The 15,679-nt window shown below is 43.3% G+C and overlaps 2 protein-coding genes across 2 annotated transcripts in view; both read left to right on the top strand.

Moving 5' to 3' along the window:
- Positions 1-3,076, top strand: part of LOC311065227 (mast cell protease 4-like) — a 147,359-nt gene extending 144,283 nt beyond the window's left edge. The window contains exon 6 of the mRNA XM_084085455.1: positions 3,046-3,076. The gene's annotated coding sequence lies outside the window, so the exon portion shown is untranslated. The remainder of the gene's footprint in view (positions 1-3,045) is intronic.
- Positions 1-15,679, top strand: part of map2 (microtubule-associated protein 2) — a gene marked incomplete at its 3' end in the record, with an annotated part of 94,577 nt that overhangs the window by 70,890 nt on the left and 8,008 nt on the right. Inside the window, 6 exon segments of the mRNA XM_084084275.1 lie at positions 1,395-1,450; positions 3,455-3,596; positions 4,568-4,624; positions 5,502-5,668; positions 6,330-6,485; positions 13,049-13,141. Of these exon segments, the coding sequence (XP_083940401.1) occupies positions 1,395-1,450; positions 3,455-3,596; positions 4,568-4,624; positions 5,502-5,668; positions 6,330-6,485; positions 13,049-13,141 (671 nt within the window).

The raw sequence follows: 15,679 nt of genomic DNA, 5'->3' as shown, positions 1-15,679 counted from the left end.
ATTTTTTTAGTTTGGGTCCCAGGGGTTAGACACCAAATGTATCATTTTCTGGGGTCTTGAGCTGAAGAGTTTGAGATGCCCTCCCTAGATTTCTGCATTGCCCCAATTAGCTTGTCTCCAGGGCTTGGCCTGCCTTATAATACCATACCATCTCTTCCATTCTGTGTGAGAAGCAGCCAAATGGTTGCAGAGGAGAGCTTTCTCTAGCAGCCTGTTACCACAGAATATCATCCCTGTCAGGCAGAAACGTCTTATTTCCATATTCTAACTTTTTGTGTTTAATCCTAAATTAACGCCCTACTTGATCATACTACAGCGTCACACAAAAGCATCAAAAGTAGCAGATCTGCAAACGCGACGTGTTTCGGGGCTTGTAGATCTGCTACTTTTGATACTTTTGAATTTGAAGTATCGGGTTTCCACCCGACAGCGACGATATCATCCCTGTCGGGCAGAAACCTTTTATCTCCATATTTCAACTTTGTCGTACAACAATGTCACTCAAAAACAAGCGTGAATAGCCAATCTACGAGTGTCGCATTGTGGCGCGTTGTGAGCTTGTATAGATCGGCTATTTGTTTTTATTAATTTTGTGGATGCTTTTAAATTGTTTGGCCATTTGTGGAATTTTCTTTGTGACTTTTATGTGGTATTTGTGGCATTTTTTGTGGCATATGTGATTTTTTTTGTGGCATTTTATATTTCCTGAACACTAACCATTTTAGACAGGTTTCCACCCAACACCAACGATATGTAATTTGTCATAATTATGGCTTACCATATGCCATGTCATATTTATGGTGTGTAAAGATAGAAATTGTTATTTCTACTGGGAGAGTGTACCTGTGTGTATGTGTTATGCAGTCTCTGTATTATGGTTTTACCTGTGCTAACATTGCCATTTGATAGGGGAGATCCACATATCATTGCTGTCAGGCAGAAACCTTGTGTATCCATATTTTTTGTAACTTAATCCCCTACTTTGTCATACAAGTAAGTTGGTGAAAAAACTGATCTATAAGCTCACAAAGTGTCGCGATTTGACTCGTTGTGATCTTGTAGATTTGCTATTTTAGCTAAATACTTAGATAAAATATATAGTGGTTAATTCTGTGTGTTTGTTCTATAAATATTGAACCAATTAAAAGTTTTGACAAGAGCTTGTGACTAAGATAATAATAACTACATTGACTTCATTGGAACACCACAGATTATTGTTTCCTGATAAATTACATTTGGACATAAATGGTTTCCGCCCAAAAGTGATGATGCGTGTAACACCTAAACTTGCTGTGTTTTATTTCTGATTATCATCATCTCTCTTATGTCTCTTCATCTCTCTCTCTCTCTCTCTCTCTCTCTCTCTCTCTCTCTCTCTCTCTCTCTCTCTGCAGTACCAGAAGGTCGCCAGCCCCTCAGTGTAGCCAGACAGTCGAGGGACAGAGCCTCGGTGAGTGTCCACTGCTACCATTTCACAATAAAAGCTCATATCTGGGATTAGATTTCCTCTGTGCTTTTTACCAGCTTTTGAAAGCAAGTTGATTTATATTCAGTCGCTGCGCTAGTAGTGACTTCTTCCATCACTTTCTTCTCATTGGCTGTCCTTTAAGCCCAATGGGGAGTCCGCAATGCCTTCCCATACTCTGAACGGGCGTATTGAGCTCAGGGTCACAGAGTTCGATGCGTCATTACTGACTGGAACAGTCAGCGCAACACATTCACCCAAACATCCTCTCAGGCTATGGGGTCACATCGCAACTGCCGGCGCTACATAAAAAGGGAAATGTGCATCAGTTGGTTCAATAATCGAAATGGCCCAAACAACACAGTTTACTAGAGCGAGAGAGACCGTTGTCAGTGGTCTGTTTGATAAGAGTGAATGAATATATCCACAAGTGACTTTATATGGGAAAGGAACTTTAATTGAACTCTTGAGTTTATTTTATTTTTGGTAATGTTTAGTATGATGCAAGAGTACCACACGCTGGTATAATATGACTGTGTCATTTCTTGTTTCCTTTCCTTTTTTTTTACAAGGTAGAATTAAGAACCCTCTTCAGAGGCCTATTTACTCAGTGGGTGTTGATTCACCCTGTGACATTTCTGCAGCGGCGAGTGTCGTGACTCCTTTTCACTCCTCCACGGCGCTAATGACAGTTGTTCTTCCTAAAATAACACATCTTAAATGTCAAGGCCACAGAGTTGCTCTCTAACTGCCTACACTGTACAGCCTACAGTCATTAGGTGAAGTACTGTACGAGTGAGAGTTTATGTGCATTGTCCCCAGGACTTTTTGTGTGTCCTTTTAGCCTTAATGTCTGACTGTATCACATGCTGTTTAAATTTCTGACTAATAAAGTATTCAGCAAAGGAGAGACACTGGAGCAGCTCGGACATTTAAGCCTTTTTTATTGATAATAATTGACTTAATTGACAAAAGTCAACTATATGGGGTTTAAGTGGTTAAATATCTGTTTCCATATATGGGCTGATCTGAGTAGCTCTATGTGTGGCCTGATTGAGTTTACAGCTGTGGTTCTCAAAGTGGGGTCTGCGGACCACCAGGGGACCTTCCAGGGTATTCCACGGGGTCCCCATTGCAACATTTGATAACAGTACCACAATCAGTTTAACCTCTTTAACCCTATTTTATATTTCGGCTAGCCAAACTACAAGCTCACCATGCATTGCGATGTGACGTTTTGTGAGCTTGTAGATCTGCCGATTTTCAAAACAATCGCGACAAGATGGAAACATTTGGATTTATTTTTTTAACATTTTAAAGTGCAGATGTACAGTACTTAAGTAAATGTATTTTGCTACTGTCCACCACTGCCCGAATGCAGGTCTTTTACGTTTGAGATTGAGATTAGTATTCCTTCAAAATTGGGCCACCCCTCTCAAGGATGACCCAGTTTTGAAACCATTGTAGTCTTATTGCTTGAGCAGCAGCATCATTTCCCAGCGGATGGTGATTTCCACCCCCTAGAGTTTGCACTTAACCTCAATTTCAGTTATATTATGCCTATCGTTGCTCTTGGGCAGAAACCTCCTATCTCCATATTCTAACTTTTTGTGATTTTTCGTAAATGAATGCCCTACATGATCATTCTACAGCGTCACACAAACGTATCAAAAGTAGCAGATCTACAAGCTCTAAACGCGACGCGAAGAGACGCAGATCTGCTACTTTTGAATTTGAATCCTGAAAAGTAATAGTTTTGGACATATGAGGTTTCCACCCGACAGAGACGATATTTTCTCCACCTCCGAACAATTCTTTACACATCGGTGCTGAGTGCATCACAATACCTGCACGCAAATAAGTAGAAATCAGGCATATACGCTCTACTGACCGGAGGAACCTCTCAAGTTTTTAAAAGGTGACATCCTGTGTGCGTGTTTGCCTGTGTGTGTTTGTGTGTATGTGTGTGTGTGTATGTGTGTGTGACAGGATGGCGGTTCACGGAGTCCGGAGAAGCGGTCCTCTCTGCCACGGCCCGCCTCCATCCTGAGTCGCCGCAGCCCCCACGAACACGAGGAGAGCTCCACCTCCATCACCAGCTCCGGCTCCACGGCCCCACGCAGACCCACATGTACGATGATGTCACCTCTCAATATACTCAGTGCTTCTCCATCGTTTTAATTTCAAGGACCCCCCAGTTTGGTATTAGATTAGACCCCCCAGTTTGGTATTAGATTAGACCCCCAGTTTGGTATTAGATTAGACTTCCAGTTTGGTATTAGATTAGACCACGGACCACTTTTTATCAAAGGTTCTGAATGAGGTCAAATTTGAGTTATCATCACTTCCCTTTCCAAAGAAAAGAAAAGACAATTCGGACGTCGGAAGGAGCATGTATTGCTTTGCTTAGCTATCTCTGTCTCTCTCTGTCTCCCTCTATCCCCCCCCCCCCCCTCTCTCTCTAGCAGTCTGTTTTCATGTGTTTTCCCTGTCTCACGCTTTGATATTGTACTTAACCGTGAATCAGGTGAATCTGTGTGTGCGTGCGTGCGTGCGTGCTTGCGTGCGTGCCTGAAATTAGTCCTCCCAAACTTCTCTGAAGTGTTTCCTCCTTTCGCCCACCTCCTCCTTCCGTTTTTTAAAGACTTGAATGTTTCTCTGTTCTCCTCTGCAAAACGTTACTCTCTGTCTCTACTTTCCCTGTTCTACTCTGCATAGTGTTAATCTCTGTGTCCTCTTTCCGTGTGCTCCTCTGCATAGCTTTACTGTCTCTTTTTTCCCTATTCTCCTCTGCATACCGTTACTGTCTCTTCTTTCCATGTTCTCCTCTGCATAGCGTTACTGTCTCTTCTTTCCCTGTTCTCCTCTGCATAGCGTTACTGTCTCTTCTTTCCCTGTTCTCCTCTGCATAGCGTTACTGTCTCTTCTTTTCCTGTTCTCCGCTGCATAGCGTTACTGTCTCTTCTTTCCCTGTTCTCCTCTGCTTAGCGTTACTGTCTCTTCTTTACCTGTTCTCCTCTGCATAGCGTTACTGTCTCTTCTTTCCCTGTTCTCCGCTGCATAGCTTTACTCTCTGCCTCTTTCCCTGTTCTCCCTGCATAGCGTTCCGCACTGAAATGAGGGCGGAGCATAGGACAGGACGGGCCGCTAGTATGACAGGTAGAGGGCGCGCCGCACACGTCTGCTTTTGTTCATCACTTTCAGTTATTTACCTGCACCAGGTCATGCATGGTGTGTCCTTACCAGTGTCGGGAAAAACTGCTTTAAAATATTAACTTCATTTGTGTATGAAGTAGCCCTTTCACTGTAATTCCGTCTCATTCAGTCACCATGCCCCATGTAGACTTCACCAACTCCTCAGTTCAACGTAAAACTCTCGCCTCATGGATTAAAGAATTCTTGGTTGTCACAACTGATTTCAGTGGTGTCAAAAGTACAATATTTGTCTTTGAAATGTAGTGGTAAAAATATAAATACTCAAGTAAAGTACAGATTCTCAAATGATGTACTTAAAGGAGCACTTAGTGCACTTAATGCCTATTGCCTATTTCCACGATCCTGTAAAATATTTGAAAATGTATTAAAAAAAAATCAACATAGAAATGATTATGACAATGTCAATTATGCAAAAAATAATTGTCATATAATTGCGATTAGACGATTATGTAATAATTGTGACATGCCTAAGCACTAGTGGGGACCAATCATTTCGTCTCTGTCGGGTGGAAACCTCATACTGTATGTCCAAACTGTTACTTAACCAGGATTCAAATTCAAAAACGACAAAAGTAGCAGATCTACAAGCTCAAAAGTGTCAAGCTTGTGGATCTACTACTTTTGATGCTTTTGTGTGACGCTGTAGTGTGATCAAGTAAGGCGTTAATTTACGAAAAAACACCAAAAGGTTTGAATATGGAGATAAGAGGTTTCTGCCCGACAGCAACGATATGAAGATATGTTGAAATCGGGCGATGTGGTTCTCTAAGTGCTCAAGTAGTCAAGTAAATGTATGTGTCCCCCACCCGCCTCAAACCAGGTGCAGAGACGGGGCGCTCCCGCTCGGCCCGCAGCGGCCATTCCACGCCCCGCACCCCCCTGGGCGGCGGCGGCTCCACGGGCGTCACCCCGGGCACCCCGCCCAGCTACTCCTCGCTGTCGTCGCGGACGCCCGGCACCCCACGCTCCCTCAGCCTGCTCTCCCAGGTAAAGGAATGAATGGGACTATTATTAACCTGGTTTTACTATTAATTTGAATCCTGAAAAGTAACAGTTTTGGACATGAGGTTTCCACCCGACAGAGACAATTTAAAACTTACATAATTAATTAATCATAATAAGTGGCTCAGTATAATCGTGAAAATGAATAAAATAATTCTCTGCTCGGGTCTAAAAGAAATGTGGAAGTGAAAAATTATATTTTGTAATACAATTGAAGAGCCTTGTAGACAGAGGTCCTACATGGATGTTTGAACATGTGGCTTTCCTTTACTTCCAATGTGATTTTGAATGTACTTTTTGCTTATTTTGTATTAATCTTTTTATGTATTATTTGGCTACTGCATTATTTGGAGACTGTGTTATTTGTGTTTTTAAAGGCAGCAACTGTTAAAAACAAAGACATTTTGTGGTGAAAATATTGTCTCTGTTGGGTCCAAAACTATGACTTTTCAGGATTCAAATTCAAAACTAGCTTTTGATGCTTTTGTGTGACACTGTAGTATGATCAAGTAGGGCGTTATTTTTTACGAAAAAACACAGAAAGTTCAAATATGGAGATAAGAGGTTTCTGCCCGACAGCAACAAAAATAATCATGTGATTTGTATACATCCATAATCGTCCCCTCCCTCAATCCCTTCCTTCCAGGAGAGGAAGGTGGCGCTGGTGCGCACCCCGCCCAAGTCTCCCGCCACCACACCCAAGCAGCTACGCATCATCAACCAGCCGCTCCCCGACTACAAGAACATCAAGTCCAAGATCGGCTCCACGGACAACATCAAGTACCAGCCCAAAGGGGGCCAGGTGAGAAACCCCCCTCCTCCTCCTCCCCTCGAAGCCTAGTTCAGTGGTTCTCAAACTTCGATCATGTCAAGGAACCCTAAATCAGTGGTTCTCAAACTTTTTTTGTGTCAAGGATCCCCAAATTCAGGGTTATGATGTGGATTCTTTAGCTAGCGGAGCGCTACGTTGCGCACGTGAGCGATCACCTCTTGAATATGTAGGCCTATTTATTAAAGCACAATATACTGTATATAAAATTGTATTCTATTTACTTGCATAATTGGGAAACTTTAGTGTTTTCATAATTATGCATTTACCTTGCAGTCACCTCTGTAATTTAATGAGTTCATGAATCCATCAACTCTTTTGACTGCTTCAGACAGAACATCTAACACCTACAGTAGGCTACTTAGCAGGTCACACAATGGAGCATTGATATGCATCCAACCAGGTCGGTCATTCCTGTTAATTCAAGCTGTGACACTTCGATCGGCAGGTTTTGTTAGCGAGGTGTGAAAACTGCAAATGGTGCATGTGCGGGCGTGCGTGCAGCTTCAAAGCTAGTGGAGCTGCGCTCCAGTAGGCTCCACCGGCAGCCCACCCCTGCCCAAATTAATATGGATGTGACAGCGAAACCCCAGATCAGCTGGTTGCGACCGTAGGTCGCATTTACTATAGAAACCTGCTCCAGGTGTCCGTCCGTCCCTCCGTCACACACGTCCCGTCACACTTTTGCCTCCGTCACACACGTCCCGTCACACTTTTGCCCTGCTCATATCTCCGCACCCGTTGCCCCGATCCATGCCAGATTTTGCACACACACTCCTTACCTGCCAAACTACACCCTCCAAGGACCCCCGGACCTCCAGGGACCCCCAGCTGCCTCGGGGACCCCCAAGTGTAAAAAATGAGCACATGTGGACAAATTACCAAATGACCACCCCAACGGGGCTGCTCACGGGGCATTCCCGGGGACCACCCACTCCTGGTGCTCCAGAACGGATGCAAAAGTGGTGGCGCCCCCAGTGGAGGACCCCCTGCCACTGCAGCTCACATAAAATGCCGTAACTCGGGCTAGGAGCGTCCGGGAGAGCCGCGGCCGGTACCTATTCGTCCGCCAAGGCAACGCGGACACCCCACCCCTAATTTCTCACATGGCCCTCTTCTAGCGCCACCTTCAGGCCGCTTTTCACAACACATTTTTGCCCACTACTCCTACAGTTTTGCCCCTAAAAACACGCAAATTGCTACACACTACACAGTATGTGTACACTCATGTCATCAACATGCCTGCCACCACATTTCTTAGACCACCAAACAAAACTATACATTGCCCACACAACTAGGAACCAATCGCCGTTACAGCCCTCTTCTGTATACATGTGACCTACGGTCGCTTATCTCCCGATTAGGGAGTCTTACTGGTATATAGGGTTAAACTTTTTAAACAGATTTTGATGCTATATGAAATAATTTTGCTGGGGACCCATTGTAACCCCCTCAGGAACCGCTAGGGGTCTCGGACCCCGCTTTGAGAACCACTGGCCTAGTTCACACCATAGATTTTTAAACCCATGCAAACCGGGGTGGTTTCTTGTGCTCTGCATATCTCTGAAGCATTAGCAGTTCAGTTTTACATCCAAACTCTGTTTTTCAGAGCAGCACTCACTGAAAACTGGATTGATGCAGGGCGCACAACTCAGACACTAAACACCAGAGGTGTGGTGGACTCGAGACTTGGACTCGAGACTCGATTTGAAAGTCACAAATGTAATTTGATGACTTTAGACTCGACTTTATCAAATAAACAAAAGACCTGCAACTCGACTTGGACTTTAAAGGAGTAGTTCATCCAAAAAATGATTTATTTTCTATCGATTACACACCCCATGAAGCCTTGGATTCATAGATTCTTTTTAGTTTTTGTCACATTCCTAAGCCAATAATTTGATGGCCCGCGGAAAGGTGCTAATGTCTCCGGTAGGAGACACAAATGCAGGTCATTTGAGTCTCCTACCTGCGGGAGAGACCGCCGGTCATCAAATTATTGGCTTAGGAATGCGAAAAAGAAAAAAACATCCATGAATTCAAGACTTTATGGGGTGTGTATTTGATATAAAATAAGTAATTTTTTGGGTGAACTACTCCTTTAACGTCAATACCTCGGGACTTGACTCGACTTGCAAAACAATGACTTCATCCCAGCTCTGCCTCTGCTAAACACTATTCAGAGCCTCCCTAAATGCAGCATCAGTAACGAGGAAGTATGCAGGCACATTCAGTGATGCAAAACAACCACCGTCACCACCGCGGGTGCCAACCAGGAAGTGACTAGCTTGTTGGGAACAACACTGGCGCTCTGTGTTTATGTTTCAATATTCCTTGTGGAGAATCATTGGATAAGGATCAAATGTATGCATAATTCATATGGATATGGAATACTAAATGAGGGCAAAGATAGATACGTGTGTGTGTGTGTGTGTGTGTGTGTGTGTGTGTGTGTGTGTGTGTGTGTGTGTGTGTGTGTGTGTGTGTGTGTGTGTGTGTGTGTGTGTGTGTGTGTGTGTGTGTGTGTGTGTGTGTGTGTGTGTGTGTGTGCGTGTGCGTGTGTGGAGTTTTTCGTATGATATACTTTGTTGTGTAGCGATGTCAGACCGAAAAATAGCCGATCTACAAGCTCACATAGCGTTGGCTATTTTCCGGCTATTGTTCGACTGTTTTCAGCTATTTCCAATGCTGTCCTAAAATGTTGATGTCCTCACAAGTATAGTAATACTATACAGCGTGTGCGTGCGTCATTCAGTGCTTGTCTGTTGCTTTGAAGATGCTCCGTTCTCACCAGCACAGACTCTTCTCAGTGACTCAGTGAATAATACATGTAAAAGACAGGGCATGGCTATATTTCTCCCGCTCGCCACATTCTCCCCGAAGGCAGTATCTCATACTTTACCTCACACCCTCTCGTCTGACTTGTGTCGAGGCCAGCGCTTTGTCAGCATGAGGGCAAATCTGCATTTCAAATGGCCAGTTCTTTGGCTGTGGGAATCTCTCTGAGGCTGTCTCTTTGACTCCAGTGTGGCTCAGATAATCCAGTTCTGTCAGGACAGCTCATGAATGGAGAAAGGACAACTCGTGAAGGATAAGATATTTTTATTGAATATAAAATGAGCAATATATTTATTATGGCTTGGCAATGAATTGGATCTGCCTTTAGGTACTCTGATAAAGCGCATCTCCCAACCATAGGGACTCCAAATCCCTCATACATAAACAGCAGATGCAAAACGACAGGTGGTAGCTGGGGTGTTGGAGGGTGAGCAGCAATTTTTTTAGCAATACAGCAGTGGCTGGTGAGAGATGCAGCATGAGCAGCAGCAAAAACAAGCAGGGATGAGTATAGTGCAAACTTCCAGTTTGAGCGGTTTGAGAATGAAATGAGTGTTTGATTGGATGAGTGGATGTGAACGTGGAGCTGAGGCGGCCGATTGGTCGGCCGCCAACAACTGCACTGAGTTCCCTGACAGAACTTGCTCTGCACATGTCTGTGCCAAGTGCGACACTCATTGGTGGATATCAAGGACTGTACTTAGGTAGAATTGTTACACACTTTTTCTTTAGTGTGTCCATTTTTCAATACTTTATACTTCTACTCCACAATACAACATCTCAGAGGCAAATATTATACTTTTTACTCCACTCCTATTATTGGAAAACTTTAACTTTGTAGACTTTGATTATTATTACAAAACATACATTGACCAATTAATCCCTATTTCATACTTCATCTATTCGAAAATAGGCAATATACAAGCTCACATACAAGTCTCCATGGGGTGACTAATCGATAGAGAAAAAAAAACATTTTGGGGTGAACTATCCCTTTAAGTTAAAAGAAAATCAGAGAACATCTTCCACCACTGCAGATATCTCATTCAGGACCAGGCCTCCGCAGAGGAGCACGCGCCCCGCGGCAGGCAGGGGAAGCAGCCATGCTGGAGACAGTGTCATCGTGTCTGTATGAATCAACTCTTACAAGCCTCCACTGATGGCCTGATTAGGGGGCCTTTAGTGTTTAACTGACATCTTTATGAGTTTGCCCGGGTGCGAACTGTGAAGCCAGCCACTAAATAGAAAGGGATCTTCACCCCCCAAAACACCAGCTTGACACCTGCCCACGCGATGGGGCCTGTGCGTGTGCGTGTGCATGTGTGTGTGTGTGTGTGTGTGGCGGGTGGGGTATAGGGGAGGTGGGTGTGTTACAGTAGGTGTTGGGATACACCCCCCCACAAACACCCCTAACTTAGAAAAATACATCATGAATCAACCCCCTTAGCCTCAAAAACAGGGCTTAAGAGTTCCATACATGGGTAAATATTTGATCTCGCTCAGCACATTATTATAAGACAACCATTTAATGTATGTCCATTTAAACCATTTAATGTATGTCCATTTAAGAGCAGGGACATGAGTCACAACCCACAGGGGAGGCAGAGGCCACAGGTGGTTTGCTGGGGGGGAGGGGGAGGGGGGGGGCAGTGGGATCAAAAAAGCGCATACCAACCTTCAGTGACAGCTAGAGGAACAACGGTGGAGCGAGGTGGAATGGGCCACCTAATTGGTCAGCTGCTAGACATGTCACAGTTGCATGACACGTTGTACGCTGAGGGGTGGCAATATCCCTCTCCAGGGACCCCAACGTTGAGACGACAATGTGCGTGCGTGTGTTTGTCAGTGTTATGAAATGATTAAAACTACAATTGAAAAGAAAAACATTTTAGTTTACTGAAATCAAAATCAAAACAAGGCTTTACAGAAATATAATTATCTGAAACCGTATTGTGTGTTTACAAAACAAACTAAAACTAACTAATCTATCTTTAAAAACGGTGAAAATAGCAGATCCGCAAGTTGTGAGCTTGTAGATCTGCGACACTAAACTAACACTAAAACTAATAAAAACAAAACTAAACACGCTTTAAAAACAAATTAAAACTACAATAACCGTGCGTGCGTGCGTGCGTGCGTGCGTGCGTGCGTGTGTGTGTCACCTCTGTAGCGAGACCAACTGGAATAGTGACAGCTGTTCCCCCAAACAGGGATGTCATGGTGGTTGGTCTGACCCTTGCGTGGTGGTACCTCGTCCCCACCGTCTCTTTTTAAGGGTGACATGTTTATTACATAAACACACAATGTGACGGACCTCTCCCTAATGCATTCAAGTTCTCAGTCACCATTCTATAGAGGCCAGCACTCTTGGTTTTCTCTTAGTTGCGTGCTGAACACTTGACCTACGGTATGCACAGAAAAAGAATGGTTCTTTAAAAGGCTATATGGTTTCACAAAGAACCCTCAAAAAAGTAAGAAAGAAATCTAACATGTTCAGAAATTAAATAGAAAGTTCAAAAACATTTCTAGAATAAATTCTAGAAATAAAAGAAACTTTTAAGGAGTCTTGAAAATAGATGAAAATAGCTGATCTAGCTCACGACGCGTCGCCATGCGACGTGTTGTGAGCTTGTAGATCTGCTACTGTCACTAGTTTGGGTCCCAAAGACAACAAATTTCTCAAAAAGTTTGGGAACCACTGTATTAGAGCATTGGTTACCAACCTTTCCTAGATCAGTGCGGGCCGTCGGGCCCAATCGGAAATCTGGAAAGCATTTGCGCAGCAGCCCACCCATGTGACCACGTTGACTGGTCAGATTGCCCTGCACCTCAAGAACAATTTGCTCTGTTAAGTTGCATAGAATTAACATATTACTAAAGGCAGTATCTAATTGTGCATTCAGTGCATCGGACCACATCCTTGTTACATTCTGCATTTGATACAGAACTACAAAAGGTTCCCAAGCCAGCCCAAGATTAAAAAAGAGAAGCTTAACACAATGCAACTCCAACCGAGATGATTTTAATTTGGGTGACTATTGTTCATAGAAGGAATACATTATAGGAGTCAGGAAAACAGATGGCAGTGCTAAAGATTTGTATTACAGATGACTTGAACATTAATTGTGTTTTCTGTTCTGGGAACATGTTTAAAAAAACAAGTCAACACCTCTTGTTTCGTGTGTTGAGTTCATGTCGGATAATGTATGTGTTTGTTGTGCATTGTAACACATTCACCTGGGACAAGCACGTTTATGTGGTCTGCGTCATATTCAGGTGCGGAGCTATATTTATCCATGTGTCAGTGTGTACGCATATAGAGTTGCAAGGATAGCTGAAATGCTAAGAATGTTGTTTATTTTAGATCACTGCTTCTCAACATTGGTTACAGGAAAACAAGCCCAAAGTCGCATATAATAAGCAGACCTGGCAACACTGGCAGACCAGCACTGCAGATTACTGCTGCCTCCTGGTGTGGAGAGTTATGTCTTCTGATTTCCTTAACACATGCGCACAACAGTGTGCCTGCCGTTGGTCGACAGTTTGTGCTGAACTAAATGCCAACTTTTGTCAACAGACTGCCAGTCTGTTGTAGTCTGTTGTTGTATGAAGTAGTCTGAAGTAATCTGACTACTACACACACACAATCACACACACAGAAACACTCAACTCCTGTCCCACTGCGTTCCTTCCCTCAGGTGCTCATCCCCAGTGTTAGGCTGGACTTTAGCCATGTTCAGGCTAGGTGTGGCTCCCTGGACAGGAGGGGCTACGCGGCAGGAGGTGGAAACGTGAGTGTCGTGTCCAAACTGATTTTTCCCCCCCTCTTCCTCCTCCGGAGTGTCGTCGTTTTGCTGTATTTCACTGTCATGGCGGCAGGGTTCCATTTGTAAAAAACTATGGGGGGGACATTTTCTTAAACAATTCAGCTCTATATAATTCATCATATGATAAGTAGCAAAAGTATCAGATTCTAGATCTGTTAATTTCCTTACTTTTGAAAAAATACATATACATTATATTATCGAACATAATAATAATATCCCCCTAACCCCATCCCCCCCAGCAAATGGAACCCTACATGTGGGTGTAGACGTAAAACATTCACACAGAATGTTTTCTCGTGTTGTTGTCTACTCACTTCCATCATCATCACTCTGTGGTTGTAAACAATCTGTCTCTTCCTGTCTCCTTGTGGAACCAACCAGCGCTGGTGCTGATCTGCACAGGCTGCTTTGCCTCCACACCGTTTACCTTTCTGTTCTTCAGCTGTTGGTGTCTGTTATGTGTCCTGGGAGTGGGCAAGTATCTTCTTGCTCCAAAACTTGGCAAATCGAGGATTCAGCCGGGGAAAAGGCGCCTGGGTGAACACGGCCTTTTTAATGTTTTGCCAATGATTTGGGGGCCCATTTGCAATATCCTCACAGTCCAACAGTGGGCCCCTGACCCACATGTTGGGAATCGCTGCTCTTCCCTATTTCCCCTCCACACTGACACAAACCACAGCTAAAGTTCATATCTTATGTTTTATTATCTCCGCCAGGCCAAAAGCAAGGGGGGGAGATTGTTTTTGCCCCTGTGTATGTATGTCTGTTTGTCCAGGGCTAATCTCGCAAACCACTAAAGCTGCCAATATAGGCCAAAGAAATACATGTGTTTTCCCCCACATATCTTTTATATTTATTGAAATATTTAACTTTTTTTGGAAGTTAATGAGAGTTGGAATCTAGCTGAAAACGTACCCTTCTTATGTCATTGATATGCCAGTGTAGATCAATGACGTCATAGACGCCTGGCCTGGCGGAGATAACATTATGTACATATTCCACACATGGTGGTGAATGCATAATACAATAATAATAATGATATAATAATAATATGAATGATAATAATAATTATGTCTCTGTCGGGTGCAACCTCATATGTCCAACACTGTTATTTTTCAGGATTCTAATTCAAAAGTAGCAAAAATAGCAGATCTACGAGCTTGAAACGCGTCAACTTTTGATGCTTTTGTGTGTTACTGTTGTATGATCAAGTAGGGCGTTAATTTACAAAAAACACGAAAAGTTAGAATATGGAGATAAGAGGTTTCTGCCCGAGAGCAACGAATAATAATAAAATAATAATAATAATAGTGTCACATTTAGTTTAGTTGTTATTGGGGTATTTACTCTATGAACCGTACATTGGTGCCAACAGTAAGCACACACACGTCATCGTACCAGTTCACTCTGCTCGGCTGTGACTCATATAACCTGTCTCTGTCTCTCTCTGTGTGTGTCACCTTTCTTCTCATGTTAATCTTATGAACCAGAAATGCCCCCTAAAAGTGACTTTAAAGTAAACACCAAAACCCGCTGTCAGAAAATTCGACATCAAATGAAACGGTGACAGCCAGCGGGTGACTCACCCTACGACATGTCCCAGTGATTCATCTCCATGGATGTGACGTGTGTGTGTGTGTGTGTGTGTGTGTGTGTGTGTGTGTGTGTGTGTGTGTGTGTGTGTGTGTGTGTGTGTGTGTGTGTGTGTGTGTGTGTGTGTGTGTGTGGGGGTGTGTGGGTGTGTGACTTCCTCCCCCGCTGTGTCTGAAACTTGTATTCCTCCACCGTGTTTGCCGTTTTATCAACTCACCCCTCTGCATTTTATCTCTGCATGTTTTTTCCTCCCACTCTCCCTATACAGATATCCTGGGGTGTGTCAGATAACCACATATTTTCTCCTCTAATGCATTCTTTGCTTGATTCGCTCAAATCTGCTTGTTCTTGTTTTTGATTCTTGTTTTATATAATTGATTGTATTTTGATTTTGACAGCTTATTTTGATATATTTTTGTATTTTCCTTTTTTGGTTTTCTTTATATATATGACATGCGTAGCAGATGTAGAATGGTCTGGGATGGTGTGAGAGCCCTCACGTGTATGTTTTGTCGATGTTACTGTTGATTGTTTCTTGTCATAGTTTGTGTGTTGTGCCTGAGGACCCAGTTGAAAACGAGATGGTGCATCTCATGGGGTTTATCCTCCAATCAAATTTTGAAATAAAAAAATTAATTAGGCCACAGATCTCCATTTGACACTTTTCTACACCAATCTGTTTATGTAACTCTGAGAGTGTACAGAAAGGGATCTTTGATGTCAAATCAAAGAAAGAGGTCCCGCACACTGTCTGGAACTTGCATAAAGGATGCTCTTTATTAAATGGTGCATTTTGGTGCATTTGGTAAATGGTGCATTTATATAGCGCGTCTATCCGAAGCGCTTTACATTGATTGTGCCATTAACCCATTCACACACACATTCATACACCGATGGCGGGAGCAATTA

The sequence above is a fragment of the Gymnoscopelus microlampas genome (assembly GCF_963454915.1).
Source record: "Gymnoscopelus microlampas genome assembly, chromosome: 17".
Classification (NCBI taxonomy): domain Eukaryota; kingdom Metazoa; phylum Chordata; class Actinopteri; order Myctophiformes; family Myctophidae; genus Gymnoscopelus; species Gymnoscopelus microlampas.
The sequence above is the reverse complement of the archived record's forward strand: the minus strand, read 5'-3'. Positions and strand labels throughout refer to the sequence as shown.